The sequence below is a fragment of the Hippichthys cyanospilos genome, chromosome 13 (assembly GCF_059441005.1).
Source record: "Hippichthys cyanospilos isolate Australia breed blue-spotted pipefish chromosome 13, RoL_Hcya_1.0, whole genome shotgun sequence".
Classification (NCBI taxonomy): Eukaryota; Metazoa; Chordata; class Actinopteri; order Syngnathiformes; family Syngnathidae; genus Hippichthys; species Hippichthys cyanospilos.
Window position 1 is genome coordinate 11,251,696 of NC_142381.1, and position 17,195 is coordinate 11,268,890.

Below are 17,195 nucleotides of genomic sequence, written 5' to 3' on the forward strand. Positions count from 1 at the left end.
TAATTAGCGCTTAGCCTAAGACCCACTGATGAAACTAGTGCAAAACCGTATGAAATTTGCAGTTGGATGTGCCACCGTGCAACATTGACTGAAACTATTATTTGTTAGTAGGAACGAGGGCATGGAATTAAGAGTTATTGCAAGAGTTCACCGTTTGTGTGCAATAAATCGAGTTCAATTGAATATGATTAGTTTGCTCACACAGAGGGTATTCTTAAAGTACATCCTAAATTACAGAATATTAGTTTTTCTTCCTGAAAAATTAGGATGAGAAATTCTCAACACAAACGGATTGAAAAACACATTGATCTTGGCCGTATGGAAATATACTAAAAAAATTTCCACTGAGTCAATATAAAATACACGACAATGTCAGGCCATTAAGGACAACTAATTGGATTACAATAAAAGAGGCATATGAAAAAATAGTCTTTTCTTATAAGATAATGATTCGTTTTGAAAGCTGTTAAACAATATAAATTTGTATTTTTTTTTAACAGTCTTACACTACACAATAATTGTTTTGCAACCCGCATGAATCAAAGCTGACATTAATTTGACTGATTTGATCTCAGGCTACTCTACAGTGTTAGTTCTGTTTATGACTAAAACACTGGTGTGAAAACGAGTGAATTCCGACTGGATGAATCATTTTTGTGATTCATTAGACGCAGTTTACTTATAATTGAAATCTGCGATGACTTGTCAAGTAGCAGGCCTCGGTTAAACACAAACAAATTTGTCTGCTTAATCACCGCCATCGTGCAGGAAATAACAATAAAGGAAAATGGACTCTCCCAAGACGTAAGTGCCGCATTCAGCTCTCAGGGTGTTTATAGTACACGTCGTAAATGTGAGCGTTAGCTCTTACTGACTGCTGCAGTACAGTTGAGCGGCATGTCGAGAGCATTGGGCTAGACGCCATATCGAGGGCCCACATGTGTTTTTACTATAACAAAAAAAGAAGCATAAAATGTATAGAAAATGCTATATATATCCTGAAGAATCTGTCTTTTCAGATGTATGCATGTGGTTCTAGAGGCGGGACGGAGGGAGATGGTGTGTGACAGCGAAAAAGTGTGAGAGTTTGGGTGTGAGCTGTGGCCTACAGCAGCTCCATGCATGAGTGAGCATATTGTGATTTAGCCCCTAGGCCTTTAGTTTGACACCTGTGGTTTGTTCTGAAGTGTTTAAGAATCTGTTTTGGTATTGATTTGTGAAAGAAAAAAAATGACCATTTTTGGTTATACAATGATGATATATAAGACAAGTTGATAAATATTCATCCAGGCATCATTTTTTTTTACCAACACTTATCCTCACTAGAGTCACTGGCATGCTGGCGCCTAACCCAGCCATCTTCAGGCAGTAGGCGGGGGACACCCTGAACTGATTGCCAGCCAATCGCAGGGCACACAGAGACGAACGTCTAATCAAAATCTCAAACACACTTAAATTGAAGACAATTTACAATTCTGATACACATTTTGAAGCAGGCGCACATGGATTGTTTAAGAGGACCACATGGGTCAAATAAATAACATGGCGGGCTAGATCTGACTCCCTACCTTGGGTTTGACATGAGTCGTCACTGCACGTGTGTATGTGTGTGCGTGTGCACTTCAACAGTGGGTTGCTGATTGCATCTTGTCATTCATCTGCACGTCATCTGCTAAATGTCAAAGCTACATTGTTTTAAACTGTCAAGCACGCGCACGTGAGCGCCGCGCGCATTTAACATGAATCATAATTTGTAATTGCCACGTTAATGTTTCCACACCGCTAAACCAATCATCATCTTTATTTTGTCCGCATCGCCTATTCTCTGCACTCATCCTTCCGCCCGTCTAAACTCATCCGTCCATTCCTGTGACTTCCCTGTGTCTTTGGATGTCACTCGCCGCGTCCTTTGTCATCGTCGTCCCTGCTTGGCAGTTAGCTCATCCCGTCACTCCATCTCTCTTCTTGCCCTCATTACCCTCTTCTCCATTCTCTCTCTCTCTCTCTCTCTTATGCGCTACCTTTCCTCATCCCTCCATTATCCACCTAACCCCGACATCCGTCCCTTGCAACACACAAGCACACACACGTTTGTACGGCTATACTTGTGAGGACATACATCGGCATTATGCATTTCCTAGCCCCTGACCATAGCCATCAGAAATGATTGCCGAACCCTAACCATAACCCAATTCATAACTACACTCTAAAAGCAAGTTTTGACTTTCAAAGTGAGGTCCGAACAAGTGAGGACTGGCCTAAATGTCCTCACTCCACCAAAATGTCCTCCTTAGATTGGTAGAAACCTCATATCGCCTCTCACAAGTATACAAACACACACCCCCTCACTCTGGCTCTTTTCCTCTCTCTCCGTCACCTGAGCTCGACACAGCTGTCAGGAGTGGGCCTTATTTACCGCCTCTCTTTGCTCCTGTTTACATTATCGATCGGCAGGGTTGCTTTAGTTCTGCCATACATCAACACCGCCACCCCCACACCCACTTCGCCCCCTTCTGGGGGTGCGGGGTGGATTGGGAGAAGGAATGGCGGAAAGCAAGCGGAGCATATTTTGGTTGTGTAAACGGGAGAGGTTTTATGGCGAATGTGAGCAGCAATGTGTGTGTGTTGTACTTTTTGTTTGCTGAGGATGACGAGCATGCTGTTCATGCTGATTTGAACATAACGGCAGTCAAATTTTTATCCATGCCGGATCTCTCTGCTGTGACTCGCTGCACACGTGTTGTCGCATGCTGCCCGAAGAACGGCGCATTTACAACAATCTGCCCGAGGCGGCAATCGATCGTTTAAGAGACATGTTGGGGGGGGGGGGGGGGGGGGGGGGGGTATCTGGGGGTGATTGTGATTGCAATCTGTTCGAAGAAGCTATTTTTACCACAGGAAATAAGATACAGAAATAATCTGACATTTAGTTTCGCAAGTGAGCAACCTCATAACTTTTGGGGATTTTTTTTTCCAATAATTACAGTTTATTTGGATTTGACTTTTTAAAATTCAGTTAGCTTTAATTAGTTTTTAAAGGGCAAGCTGAATCAAAATGTTCCTTTATACAATATGTTCTATGCAGCTCAATTAGTCTAAAAACAGTATTCTGATTGATATTGTTTGCGGAATGTGAATTACGCAGCAAAATCCACTGGGTTTTTTTTTTAATATACATCTCATGAACAAGCCCAGAGAAAAGCTGACTTCCACTTTATCCTTGTGCAGTATTTGGACCATTTTTGGTTCATTTTCTTACACATCATTCTTGCATTATTTCAGCCAATGGACGGCTTACTTCTGGTAGCGACTGTGCTATGTTGAACTTTCACATGTTGTCACCATCCGGGTGAAATTTCAGCTCCCTGGGGTCTTCTTTCAATGCTTCCACTTTGATGTGAAAAGCTTTCATGTAAGAAAAAAAAGATTTTGATTCAATGGTATGAGTCTATGGTTGATTCTATACTACTGTACAAGGTTTAAAAGAAAGCTTTCTTGTTTGTTTTCCTTTATTTTCTTGTTAGTTTGGTTACTTGTGTAATTATTTTAGGTGCTGCTGGATGACTACCCCTGGGTGATTCAGAGCAAATGAACTGCAAACCACGATTGCAAGAAATTTCGCTGGAATTATTTGACAAACTAAAAATAGTCATCAAAAAAGAATATTGGATAATTCAGATTCTTCAGAGGAGGCATCTATTGCCCAGATTTACACATGTTGGTATTTTCTCAGTTTGTGATGTGGATATTTTATGACCTGAAATGACTTTCAGTTCACAGCTGTGCAATGTCAAATTGAATACCTTGAATGTGTTTTAACCCAAATACAAAACTGCAAAATGAAATTCTTCACAAGAAGCTTGAAGAAGCCCTCAAACTGAAACTGTAACAACTGACTGCAGCTCCTGACGCCACTCACTAGGCCACACCCCTTAAAGGCACACCGACAGATTAACAATACAATGTGTTTTGTGACGTCTGTACATAAATTGCTTTTATTATTTTTTTCCATAGCTAAACAAAGGGTATTTGTGTGACTTTGCAGGCATATATGCAAGACCTTGTTTACGTCTTGAGTGAATAATGCTGTAAGCAGGCCAACGTGATTTTCTCGTGTTTACATAGGGAGACAGATTGCTTCTGAAAAACAATTTGATTGTTGTCTAATTAAATGCCATGTTCCCGCCGACTTCTTGATTCTTACACTTTTCACCTTGCCCGTCTGAGCTCACCTACAAACTCCTGCAAGGTGAAAATGATCCTGAGCTAATTAAGAAAATAACATTGCAGCGCTGTTAGTTAGTTTATTTACAGTGCACTGATAAGTGAACACATTTGGTGTGTGCATTATCCGACATATTTCATTTGTGACACCAGCTGCTCTTTTTTTCTGGTTCGTATTTGGAAAGAAAAACAACTGCTATCTCCATGCCAAAAAGGAATTGCAGCATATTTTTTGCACTATTAAGATCAGCTGAATACACACTGACAATCACATTTAGAGGAGTTAAAAACAAACTCACAGTAAGAAAAATAAACGCGCTGTGGGCATATTAGATGAGTGTGATTATCGCTAGCAAGGTGCTGATTTGTTTTTTTAAAGCCATTGTTTCTCACCAAGGTGTCACAACAACTGTTAATTATCATGACACTATTACTGTTTTTTTTTTCTTTCTTTTTAACAAAGTGACAAAATGTAACAAAATATTGATCTGTAATGTTTTTCATCCAAGCTCCTGGCAGCAAATTCCTTGTGATTAACATACTTTGGGAATAATCTTCCAATTCTCATGGGGTGACGGGGTGTGTGTATTGAAGCCAATCCTTACTCCCAGGTGGGCGTCGCGCTGCCATTAGATTTAAGAGAGCTTGACGAGGTGCCATCCGGCGACACCCATCTTTTGTCTGCTTTTTGTCCGCCTCTCTTTGGCTGTGTCCACCCTCCACCTCCTCTCCGTCTCACATCCCCTGTGGCCTCCACGCATTCTTACCTGGGAGGCCACGCGCAGCCGCCTGCTTTTCACGCTCAACGACCGTCAAGTCTTTCTCCCCGGCCCCTCTTTCAATCTCTCTCCGTCGCTGCCTACTCTCATCACATAGCTCCATCTGGCCCTGCCTTTCTTCATCTGCCTTTAAATTAGGAGGCAGGAAAAAGGCGAGCTGGCCTTTTGTGAGCGCCGCCTCAGTTTGTGCTCAGCCGAGCGTAGACAGCTCTTAAATTCAGAAAAAAAAGGAGGAAGGCTCAAGTCTTGTTTGGGCCCTTCAGCTCCATCTATCTCTTTTTACCTTTGTCAGAAAATAAGAATGAGGGAAGGGAACAGATGGAAAGACACAAATAGAAACGTACGCAATATTCCATAGCAATGCCTCAAAACATGTTTTCTGGCTTTTTCTTAATGAGCCAAGCAACTGTAACAGAATACCGAGGGTAATTTACATGACAACCATGTTTCACAGCCTGGCTTCTTGAAAAGGATGCTCTCGTTGAAAATAGTGAGCTATAAAAATGGATGACTTAATTCTGTAAAATGTAATTAAAAAAAAAAAAAAGCTATTTGCAGAGAGATGTGCTGTGAAGGGTTTCTGCATGCCAGACAGACGAGTTAACTATAAATCCACTTGCCACGGGAACTCCTTGGACGTCAAACTACTGCAATACACATATTAACTCTTAAAATATTAAACCTTATACAGTGACTGTACCGTTATCCCTTCCCTTCCCATCCCTTTGGCTGTAGTCTCACAGAGAGCTGCGGTTATATTAGTGGCGCCCAAAAGTCTCATCAAAGAGAAGCCTGTGGCTGACCAAACATGATAACAATCCGAGTTTACACATACAAACTAAAAAATTACAATTTATTAAGAAAGAAATATAGGTAAGAGATTTACAATGCTCTACAATGCTTTCTCCTCCACCTCCTCCTCCTCTTCCGTCACATCAATCTAAACCTGCACGTGTAGTTTCATGAGGGAGACAGGCTTTCCTACAAGACAAGTGATTGGTTCCTGATGCAACCAACAACTACTGAGGGCAGGAGTTGAGGCGGGAGTAGATTACAACTCCTGCCCTCATTGGTATAAATATGTATAAAAATTATAAATACTTTTTAAATTTAAAAAAATTCAGGTACCCACATACGCATGCATTGAAATTCCACCAGGAGGGTAGAGGGGGTGGGGTGTGACGCTACCTTGTGATTTTTGGCTTATCTTGGGGGGTTCCGGTCCCCATTGACCGCGATGAGGGATTATCGCATCGTAAATTTCCAACCCACAACTCTAAATTTGTTAGGTGGGGTGGCATGGCTCGGTGGTAGTGTGGTCGTCTACCAGCTGAGAGGCTGTGAGTTCGATCCCCCAACTGTCATGGCCATGTTGAAGAGTCCTTGAGCAAGACACTGAAACTGTAGTTGCTCCTTATGCTGCGTCATCAGTTAGGTAAATGTCTAGTTAGTGTGAAGCGCTTTGAGTACCCAAGGTAGAAAAAAGCGCTATATAAGTGAAAGTCCTTGAATGATCTTTTTATTGGAGCGATATTTTTACACCATGTAAGTATATGTGAAAGTAAATGGAAGTTCGCAAAACGTCAAAAGCATAAAAGTTTTCCTAGTTTCTATTAGTTATAGGTTTACTCACATGATCTAAGCGTGTACATTTTAGTAAATGGGTGTTACCCTAAAGCCTTTGTTCCTTGTGTAGGTGAATACATCAACGAATTAACACCAGGCCTGCTGCTGTGATCATCATCACAGTCCTCCGCTTCATCATCTCTGCTGAGGGATTTTAACACCTCAACGTGTTGCGCTGCTGACACCGTGGCAGGAAGAAGCTAAGGAAAGTTGTCAAAGGTGTCAAAATCACAAAAGGAAAAAAAAAAAAAGGGAAAAGAGACAACAGCACAAATCTTTAGCCCAGAGCACTGTCAAGGCTTTAGTCACCCACTACAGCAACGCAATTGATGGTGACGAAGGGGCGGGGAAAAAGGTGAGACAGGTGAACTGAACTGGCGGGGTGGAAGTGAGAAAAATGGAGGAAAGAGAAAGGAGAGGAGGAGCGGGACTCGTGCGAGGAGTTGAGATGGAAAAGGTAGAAAAGTGAGGAGGAGGTGTTGATGTAAGCTTGTTGATGTCAGGGAGAAACACTGAGGAAAAAGAAAAGAGAGAGAGGTTGTCAGGGTGACAGTCAAGGCGGTGAGAAGGGGGTCTTGAAGAGAGAAAAAGAGAGCTTTTTAATTAGCGGTAATTGGCCACTGAGGGAGCACAACGCAAGAGTCGGGGGTGGGGAAGAAGAAAAGACAACAAGGAAGTTTTTGACAGAGTGATATCTTTCTCTCTTTGTAGCTCTCTGTTTCCGTCAGCACTTCATCTTTCTGGGCCCCTGTTCACCTCCAACTGTGTTCTTACCCACATGGAAAATGTCACTCCCTAGCAAAATATAAAACATTTACGACGTGCTGTATTTGTTGGGGAAGGCAGGTGGAGCCGAATTAAAAATACAACAACAGTAAATTTCTTATCATACAGCAACTTCATGTGAACATTAAACAAAACAAGAGGCCCTTTCAATGCAAGAGTGTCAAACTGAATTCCATTACAGGTCAGCTTGTGTGAGGGCATTCCTCAAAGGGTTATGCCTGTGAAAATCATATTCGTCTGCAGTCACCAAAAAGGTGGAACAGTACAAGTAAGCCAAAATACGGTCAGCACTTAAGCATGATTAAACATAAATTATTGGAATATACCCCGTTTAAAGCAATGCCTGTATACAATATAATGTGTGTCACACCCTCGTCGTTCTATTCGTTATATTGAACAGTGAAACCGAAATAAATCCGCGCCGGATATTTTAATGAAGCGAGGGGCTTATTCAAATATTCGTCTCTCAAATCCTCGGCTTGTGCTTGTGGGTCGACAGCCGTCTGTGAAATACGCTTTGAAGCGACTGTAAGTCGGTGAAAACACAACAGGCACGTGCAACGCAAAATAAAGAATCTCCTCTCCGAAAAAGCAGTCCATAAGGGCAGACATTACGTGCATCCAAGCTAAATCTGGGCTAGAGCGAGGTACATGCTGGGTTTTATATCATGCATGGTTGTTTTAAAGGTGCTGAATGGGACTATACTTGACGCTGAAATATGTTTTTGGGTGTGGGTGGTGTCTGGATTATCTGCAGGAAACTAAAACAAACGGGGGTAACTCACAGGAAAACCAAAAATCGGAATCGACCCCACAGCGCACAACTGAGAAAAAATTTGCTAACCACAAATCCACCGTTCTGCCCGTGATTCAAGTTGTAATCAGCTCATTATCTTGCTTTTGTAGTCACTCGGTGCCTTCGTTTGCTATTCAAACAGCCTAGTGGGTGTTTGGGGTATATGCAAATTTTTTATTGGCCTACGGGAGTGTTGTGATTGATTATAATTGCCTTATGATTTCTGCCTAGCAACGGACGACCTCACGATCCGCGAAGAAGAATTCATGCCATTCTGTTGATCTACGCTGCTGCATAGACAAGATAGTTACAATTTTATTGTGGTTGTGAAGTTTTATAATGGAATCCAAACATTTTTACTGCCCATGCGATTTACAACATCCCCAATGGAAGAGAAATTGAAATTTAAGCATATGTAACGGCACAATAGTTGGTGGTGGTTGGTATAGTTTTTGTTTAGTCATAAAACGGCCAATACAAGGCTTAAAAACAAATCATTCAATGACAACAGTAAATGTGTGAAAGATCACTGAAAAGCATCCAGTACAAAGTATACAATATAAAAACCAACATACAATGACCTGAGACTCAATAAAATATGATTGCTGTTAGACAGCTTGGTGTTGCCATTTTTTTTTTCGGGAATGTACATCAAAATGATGTAACATATGGTAAAATACAAATATAATTGATTGAAGAGGTCTTTTTTTCTGGGAGATTTTGTATAAATGTAAAATAGAAAACACCATTAAAAATTCCATACGGTCCATCCATCTGTTTTATACATTATTCATTTATCCGTTTTAACGTATGCATGCTTCTGCATATATTTAACATTTTTTAGCTGCATATGAGAAGCATATGATAATGGTTTCAGAACGGACAGTGAGGTTTTGCCATGCTGGACCTCTCTGAGCTATATTGTTTTATAGTTGAAGGTGATTCAAAGTACGGTAAATAATTTTACTTTCATAGCTACTGTTATGCTTGACGTAGTCAATTTTAGGGCTCAACCGATATAGATTTTCTACAGCATACAGACCACACCACTCAATAACAGAGGTAGAGAATCCCAGTACATTGCCACGGTGTAGTACATTAGCTAACTTTTCACAGATCCGTCAAAACACTCTAAAATGGCCGACAATATGAAGAACTCTGCATAAAATACAGCAAGGTAAAGTATACTATAAAAGAAGCTTGGTTAAGTTCATGGAATGTGGGAGGAAGTTGGTGTACAGGGAGAAAATCCATGTAACAAGCTGAAAATGTACTGTAGACGCCTTCAACCAACTTCCAAGTCGTTTTCTTATAATTCCATTCAAATGTCAGCCTGCCACCATTTCCATTTGATCAGAGCATCCAAGTGTTACCAAGTGGTTGATGGAAACATAGTGAAGACCTGTTTTCTATTCAGTTATTCATAACTTCATGGCAAGCTCAAATGTCAGGAATGTATAAAAAATATAAATGTCCAAGCTATTGCGATTTGATTACGACGCGACCTCACTCTAACAAGCCTCCGCCACTCTGTTGCTTCCACTGCCTCCCCCGTGTGTGGTGATGTTATGCGTCGGTAAGTAGCAGGGGAGCGAGGGCCGGCTGGGGAACAGGTTCGCCGTATCGGTACACAAGTGAGCTCTGGGGCGCCGGGATCTTCGGGACAACACTTTGGGCCCACGCTCCCTTGTCAGGCAACAAGAAACACACGCAAACACACAGTCAGCCGCTTCCCGATCTCAACAAAGCCTCATGCGCGGCCGTTCGGATGCCCCAAAGCTGACAGCTTGTTGATTTATTGCCACTAAGTTTCTCTTAAATGTTAATGAACTTTAGCAAAAGCGGCTTGCTGTTTTCCAGATGTCATTTGTCAACATGTCGAAATTGCATGTGACTTTTGCTAAACAGCAGCAGTGGCGGGCCGTGCACTCTGCGCGCTGTTGCTAGGTTACAGTGCGGAGATGCTGCCGGTTTAAGTGGCGGCGGGCTCGTCTGGGGGCTCTCCGCGGGGACGGCTGACATCAGGTCTGCGTGACCATTTGGCAAATTCTCCAGTATGGAGCGTTTGAAATCGCATCTGGTGGCGAGCCCGGCGGAATCGAGATCAAAGCGTATCTGTTTTTGAGGCACGACTTCTCTCCTGTTGAGTTGCATTTGAATTTTAGGCTACTTTGAAAGCTTGGTCCGCCCTTCTTTATTGTGCCTGTGTCGCAACTCCAGCGCACGTTGATGATTCATAATCCCGTAACGTAGACACACACTGAGTTCCTTGTTGCGCGGCCCCACCCAGGTCATGAAAAGAATGTATTCTATATATTTTAATAAACAGATCCCCCATTTATGAAAAAGCAGCTTAAAGGGACGGATGAAAAATACACTGAAGCAAGTCTGAGTAATTTGAGTACCTCGGTTCCAAGAAATGCCCGAGACATGTTTTCCTCACCCCGGACAGCCGTTTATTGATGTACACGTCAGAAAAAAATCTGTTAAGCTAATCGCAGCCATGATTCATACAAACAACACAATGCTTGTACAAAAATCACATTCAATCGCCAATTAAGGGCGCATACAAACCACTTAATTATGCTAACGTTGAACCCCCATTGTCAGTTTTTACGGGTCACTCAGGCTCCATTATACCTGCTTTCAACATATATTAATTGCGAATGCTTCATAAAGTCTGCCGTGAGAGATGAAATGCTGCTGCAGACGCTAATAGCCTAACACAGTTGCCGTTCCTACTGATCACATTTCAACAATTCATGCTGACTCACTTATTATTATTATTGGTCTTCCGTCTTCAAAATATTTTCACTCCACAAAAAAATATATTTTTAATTTTTATCCAAAGACTCAATATTCAATTCACATTTTGTGTAGGATATCCATTTTCTATAGCCACTAGTACTCACTGATTAAAGCTGCAAATAAAAATAATATAATAAGAACTAGAGTCCTACATTCCTCGTTCTAGAGAACTAAGGTTCAGTTTGCATGGTCTCCGTGTAATTCAGCTTATTCCCGTATTCCAAACCATGCATGTTAGACTAATTGAACAGTCTAAACTCTCCATAGATGTTCATTCCAATTCACGGTATAACCTGCCTCTCGCCCACAGTCAGCTGGGAAAGCCTCCAGCTCCCCTACAAACCTAATGAGGACAAGCGTGATATAAAATGGATGGATGGCTTTCTGAAACATTATTCCTTTGGGTTGAAAATGTTCATGTACGAAAAAACTGCAAAAGGTTTTCCAGGAGAAACTCATTACAAATGCAGCAACTGCTCAACCAGGTCTTATCAGAAACAGCGCAGAAATTGTTTTGAGTTTGTTAGTTTTTCTTTAAAGGTAGACAAAAGTCATTCGGCAACTTTCAGCAGTGAAAATCGTAATGTTTGTCGAGAAATAATTTGATGAGAACGTTGTTTTTAACATTTTTTGCCACAAAATGACATCATAAACTGTATGCTCGCGACTCAGCTTGCAAACATAGTATATTTTTTATAAATAAGTACCATTTTTTGAATGTTTTTTATTAGCTTTAGCTTTCATTTTGTTAATATTAGAGATTATGCTGATTAAAACAAAGGTACTCTAGGTGAAAGTAAAACATTAAATATTTTTGAAATAAATGTTTATTGTAGAAAACTAATGGAAGCTTGGGATCATTTATATATTTAAGTTGTTTGGATTTGAAAACATTATGTTGTGCATGATTTAGTAAAAAACTAAGTGTTAGAATTTGTCTTCTTCATGCGAGTATTTTTTTCTCCTTGTTCTAAAAATATTGATCTCTATGACCTCCAATAATCGGTATCCTTAGCATCCGTGAAAAACTATGCCTTCAATCTATGATATAAAATGTCGTTTCACTTAGTTCTAACTATATTAGTTGCAATGCGGTTACTATGGTCATGTATATGTCACCTCGTTTTCCAGTTTTTCTTTGATTTTGTATATAAAGACTTTAACTTCTCCACTTCTGTGTCTACAGTTTTCATTACTTATAAGAACCTTAATCGGAAACATGAAGGATAAGGTGAGGCTGTACAGTAGTTGTATCACTGTTGTGCATGAATATCTGCGCATGCCTGTGTTTCAACATACGACACAAGTTTTTGGATGTCCACTTTGAAACGGTTTTCATTTCAGGCTCTAAATAAAGTCGCCATCAAAGTAAGAGGACATTTACACATTTTCAGTTAAAAAATGCGTTGTGTAAAAGCTCTTTCACAGCACCGGTCATGCTGCAAGTCTCCTCGCGGTCTATTTTGTCAACCCCTTACTTTGCTTTACCTCTATTGTTACTGTCTATTTCCTCTTTTCTTCCTGCTGAGAGGTAATCAAGACCTGTTGTGAGTATTTAAGCATCGAAGCAGGCACTTTCTTGATTATACTTTGCGCTCTATATTTTGTAGGGGTTGGAGGCGGCGGTCTTTAGAACCACATGCTGGGTATAAACTATACACACAAGCACACAAACATGCGGGTCACAGGCTCACAGCACATGTAGTCATAAAGCTTGTCCATCAATAGGCTGTCAGCAGGTGAGACAGCGAGGAAGCTTGACATGCACCGGAACGAAACAGAGACAAGGTTGCGACAAGTAGCGCGGGCACACACATGCGCAAATACACGCGCAACCACACAGGCGAAAAAGACAACAAGCATCAAAGAAAAGCAGACAATGTGAGCGCCTCCTCTCAGTTCTTCAAAGCAACCTCTCATCCACTCTCCTCAGCATACTGTATTTACTCACGCCCGCATAAACACACAGGCAAGACTTTTCCGGCAAGAATTAAGTAGGATTTCAAACAAAAGGTGCAGACATATGTTTCAAATAAAATCGTAGTTAGGCTCCTGTAAAATGAATTTACGTGAAGCACGGTGGACAGGTTTAAGAGATTAGTTTTTAAATACATTACGCTGAAGACAATTACTGATCATTTAAAGCACCTCCTTGTTGCCCCGCTCGGGATATATCTCAGCCACCGGTGGCTTTAAGCAGATACTTACCTTATTGGCAATTTAAAGTAGGGACAGACGGATTATTGGTCCGATCGGTTATCGGATTCAGGCTATTTTATTAATGCATGCGTGTGTGTGTGTAATGTGTGTAAGCCACAGGAGAAATTTTCTGTTTTCTGTGTTGTTTGAGAGATTCCAAGTCATTTAAATGAAGTGTTGGGGTTTGTGTCAGTAAAAAAAAAACTCCCCTTTTAATGCAAAAAACTTCAAATGAATCAACTTCAAATATCGACCTCCTTGACTGCCGATAATCAGTACTAGTATCGGCCCTGAAAAAAAGTTTAAAGTTTTGATGACTGTTTTAATATCACAGCATCACACACAGGTATGCTTTCTATACAACATTTATCGTATATGTTTTATTGGTCCATGACAATGTTCACCTCTTAACGGGAGTTGTTTTCCCTGTGCCAAACCTCTCTTATTTGTGTTTACTGCGTATGACGCACTAAGGGTCTCCACTTGTGGGGAGCCCGACATTTTTCAACCTGACATAACGAGGAAAGGTCCTCCCGTCACTCCAAATGTTCATATTAAAGTGCCGCTAAATAATTGAATGCACTTTGCTGCTATAAGTAGAAAACTGCAGATGACACTATTAGAGATTCTCCATGCCAATGTTGGGATTTAACAATTTGCATGATTTATGTGACAAGGAAACCGCTCTCCTTTCCATATTTCTCTTTTATTCATAACGCTGCGTGACCTTTACTTATCTGTGGAATTTCCAGCGCATGAAAACATCCCGGCATGCCTCTCGCACTTGGCGACATATTCCCACCAGGATGAGCGCGCTTTGGAGAGTCCATTGAACAGGCAGCTGCGACACGCATTTTGTACTCACACTTGGCGGGGAGGCCGTAGCCGCAGGTGACCTTTGCTTGTCCGGTCTGGCAGCCGTGGAGGGACGCGCACTCTTTCTTTAGGAGGGGCCCGGCAGCGCGGTGGATGGCTCCGTCCACTGGAGGGGAGAGACGAGAGGGATTCAGAGAGTTGGCCTACTTAAGGGAATCACCTGCAGTCAGTCGTGTGTTTGAAGTCCAGCTGAGACTTTTACTCGAGTCAAGCAGGTGTCAGCAGGTTTCGCGCTGCAAGGCTCGGGATAATGTCAAATTTACCGCCTTTTGCAGGTGTTAACCTTCACCCGTAATCCGCCCCTCTTTGCTTTTAAAGAGCAGGAGCATCTGGATCACTTGATGTCAGTCTGCTTAATGGATTTGGGGGCTCCTGCCTTGGTTAATTGCTCAATTTAATGTGTTATTAAGGACTCAGCTGACTTTGACTTTTTGGTCAATTAGTCGCTGGTAATGACATTTTCATAAATCTACATAATATTCAAGAGTGTCTATGTTTTAACCGTGCCAGGGCTAAAGACCATACATATGTTCAAAAAGAAACGATAGAAAAAAAGTATGAAAGTATGAAGGAAAAAAAAAAGTATGGTGTATCTGTACCTATCCTAGTTCCCATGCAAAAATGTACTCCACCTAAATTAGATGAAGTTGCTTGGATTATTTCTTTAAAAAAAAAAAAAACATGGTAACATTGAATCCCTATCAAATTGATCATCGGGATTCAGTCATATATTCTTTTTAGTATTATTAATTTTATTATTATTATGTATTTATTAATTTATTTACTCTATCATATGTTTTTGGAATGTTTTCTCCCAGTCGGCCAGTTTCCAGAGGACTTTTGCATCTACGCATGCTGATGTCACCAAAGCACTTTGCAGAATTCAGGTTTATAACAGTTTTGTGGGTTTTTTATCAGTTTAATTTGAATCCTAAAAGCTCATGTATGGTATTAATGGGCAAATGCAAAAACAAAACTATAACTATACAGTAATTCATTTAGTTAATTTTATAAATGCAAAATCTAGTTTTGTTAGCATTTGTTTTATAGATGCATTTTCATTTTTAATTTATTTTATTAGTGAACATGTTCTGTCCATTTTTTCTTGTTTTGCTTGTTTTCATGTCATAAATTTGGATTAAAAATTGTTGGTCAACACCATCATACATCTGTGTAGGTCCAAGAGTACAAAAAAAAAAACAAAAAAAAAACAGAGGTTTATCTGAGTAATGGTTAGCCATGCTAGCTCAGGCTCTCCTGATTACTGATAAAAAGAATGTGCAAAGGAAAATGACATGAGAACTATAATGTCCCATTAGCTCTAAGAAAACACGAAATCGCTTTTGCACATTTCCAAGCGTTCATCTCATTGTGCTCCACAAAAGGAGAAATTTAGCATTCAGTAGATGAATTTTCAAAATCGAAGATATCATTTTAAGAATCTGAAGAACCTTTCCTCTTAACCGTGACAAAAGCGTGTCATTTTGCACGGTTCCTTAATGGATGATAATTTGATTGAATCATGCTATCCAAAGAGCTGAAAAGACAGTCACGTGAGAGGAGCATGCCAGATTATATTCATATTCAGTAACTGAAGGCCAACAGTCCAACAATCCTCAGTTGGTCCTCATACCCTAAATGATACAATAAGTCAATATTCTCATTAAGATAGAGACTACAATCATGTATTATGATGGAATTGGCCTAACCATAAGTCACTTCATTGCATCTCTTAAAAGCATGTTAAATATGGTAAGAGCTCTTCCATTTAGCCTGCATGCTTTCATCTCTCTGTGGCTGTTTCTAGACCAGCAGTTACCATTGTCAGTGTGTATCACCAAACTAGGTCTCTGCAGGGGGTCAGATGTTATCTCCACTGCATTAAATTGGCATATTGCATGTGGTGTACACTGTTGCGCTCCGCGTCATGCTGTGCTGTGCAGCGTTTTAAGTCAGTTCCTGTTTTGTTCTAACGATTGTGTGTAGGGTGCAACACTGAGGCACTTCTTTTTTTTTGCTATTTCCCCCTAAAAAACAATATTGATCTTGCCCCTTGAGTAAAAACCAATGCAATTTGAACTGTTTTCAGCTCATCTAAATCACTCACAAAACATAAAAGAAATACATATGCAATCCGCCACGTTAAAGTTCTCAACACAGCAAAATCCCAGATTACGTGACATCTGCTACTAAGAGAAAATCTGCTCCAAGAAAGTTAATTCTGATATCCATAGGCCATGTGACATCTAACCCTTCCTCCACGCTTATAGCTTCCCTGCTTGAAACTTGATTGATTTATTGTAGTCTCTTGTTGAGGATTTAGTGATGAGACGAGAGCATAGAAAGCCGTGACCCGATGGTTTTGCTTTGACAAATAAGTTGAAATGAGCGCTCTATGGTGGCGCTGAACTCAACTCAAATCATTTCAAAACAAGCAGAAATTTGAAAGTGAACAAACCTTCAATAAAGGAGTTGAAGCTATTAATTGCAATCTTCAGTTCAAATTTACAGTCAAATAGAATTACACAATAATATCCACCCCCAAAAATCATTTGCCTTACACAAAGGTATACTATGTTAATGGTAACAAACGATACAAAACCTCATAGGCTAACAAAGCATTGGTCTGTCATATATTACCCTTAAAGCAAGAGGGCAGAACACAAACGGTGGTGCAACGCATGGAGAAAAATAATATAAGGCAACTTAAAGGCATATAATCTTTAGATTTTGCAAAAAATGAATACTACTGCAGCATATGGATTAGTTAAACTCTTTTTTGTGTAATCCTGTCTCTATCATATTACCAAACGAAAAAAAAAAACACACATGATAGAACAAGCAGCGCAATGTCAAATGAGTTGAAGCAAAAAAAAAATAAAAAATCCAACAACAACCAGCCAATTATTTGATCATGGGAATGTTATTCTGTCAATCGTCCTTAAAACACATCCATATCTGCCAGGTCCTAATAAAGCTACCAGCATCACTTCTTTTCAGTGTTAATGGTTAAACAGCCTTTTACATATTTAACCCTTCAAGCGCCATAGTACCAAAATTGCACCAAGCAAAATTTACACTGTATACCTTTTTCATAATCA

General features: G+C 40.4%; 1 protein-coding gene across 5 annotated transcripts in view; it reads right to left on the reverse strand.

Moving 5' to 3' along the window:
* macrod1 (mono-ADP ribosylhydrolase 1) overlaps positions 1-17,195 on the reverse strand; it is a 129,148-nt gene that overhangs the window by 15,743 nt on the left and 96,210 nt on the right. For 4 of the 5 annotated variants that reach the window (XM_088431082.1, XM_088431077.1, XM_088431075.1 and 1 more), the window contains one exon: positions 14,084-14,200. The exons of the other annotated variant lie outside the window; for it this stretch is intronic. In XM_088431082.1, coding sequence (XP_088287208.1) covers positions 14,084-14,200 — 117 coding nt within the window. The remainder of the gene's footprint in view (positions 1-14,083; positions 14,201-17,195) is intronic. 5 annotated transcript variants of the gene reach the window in all.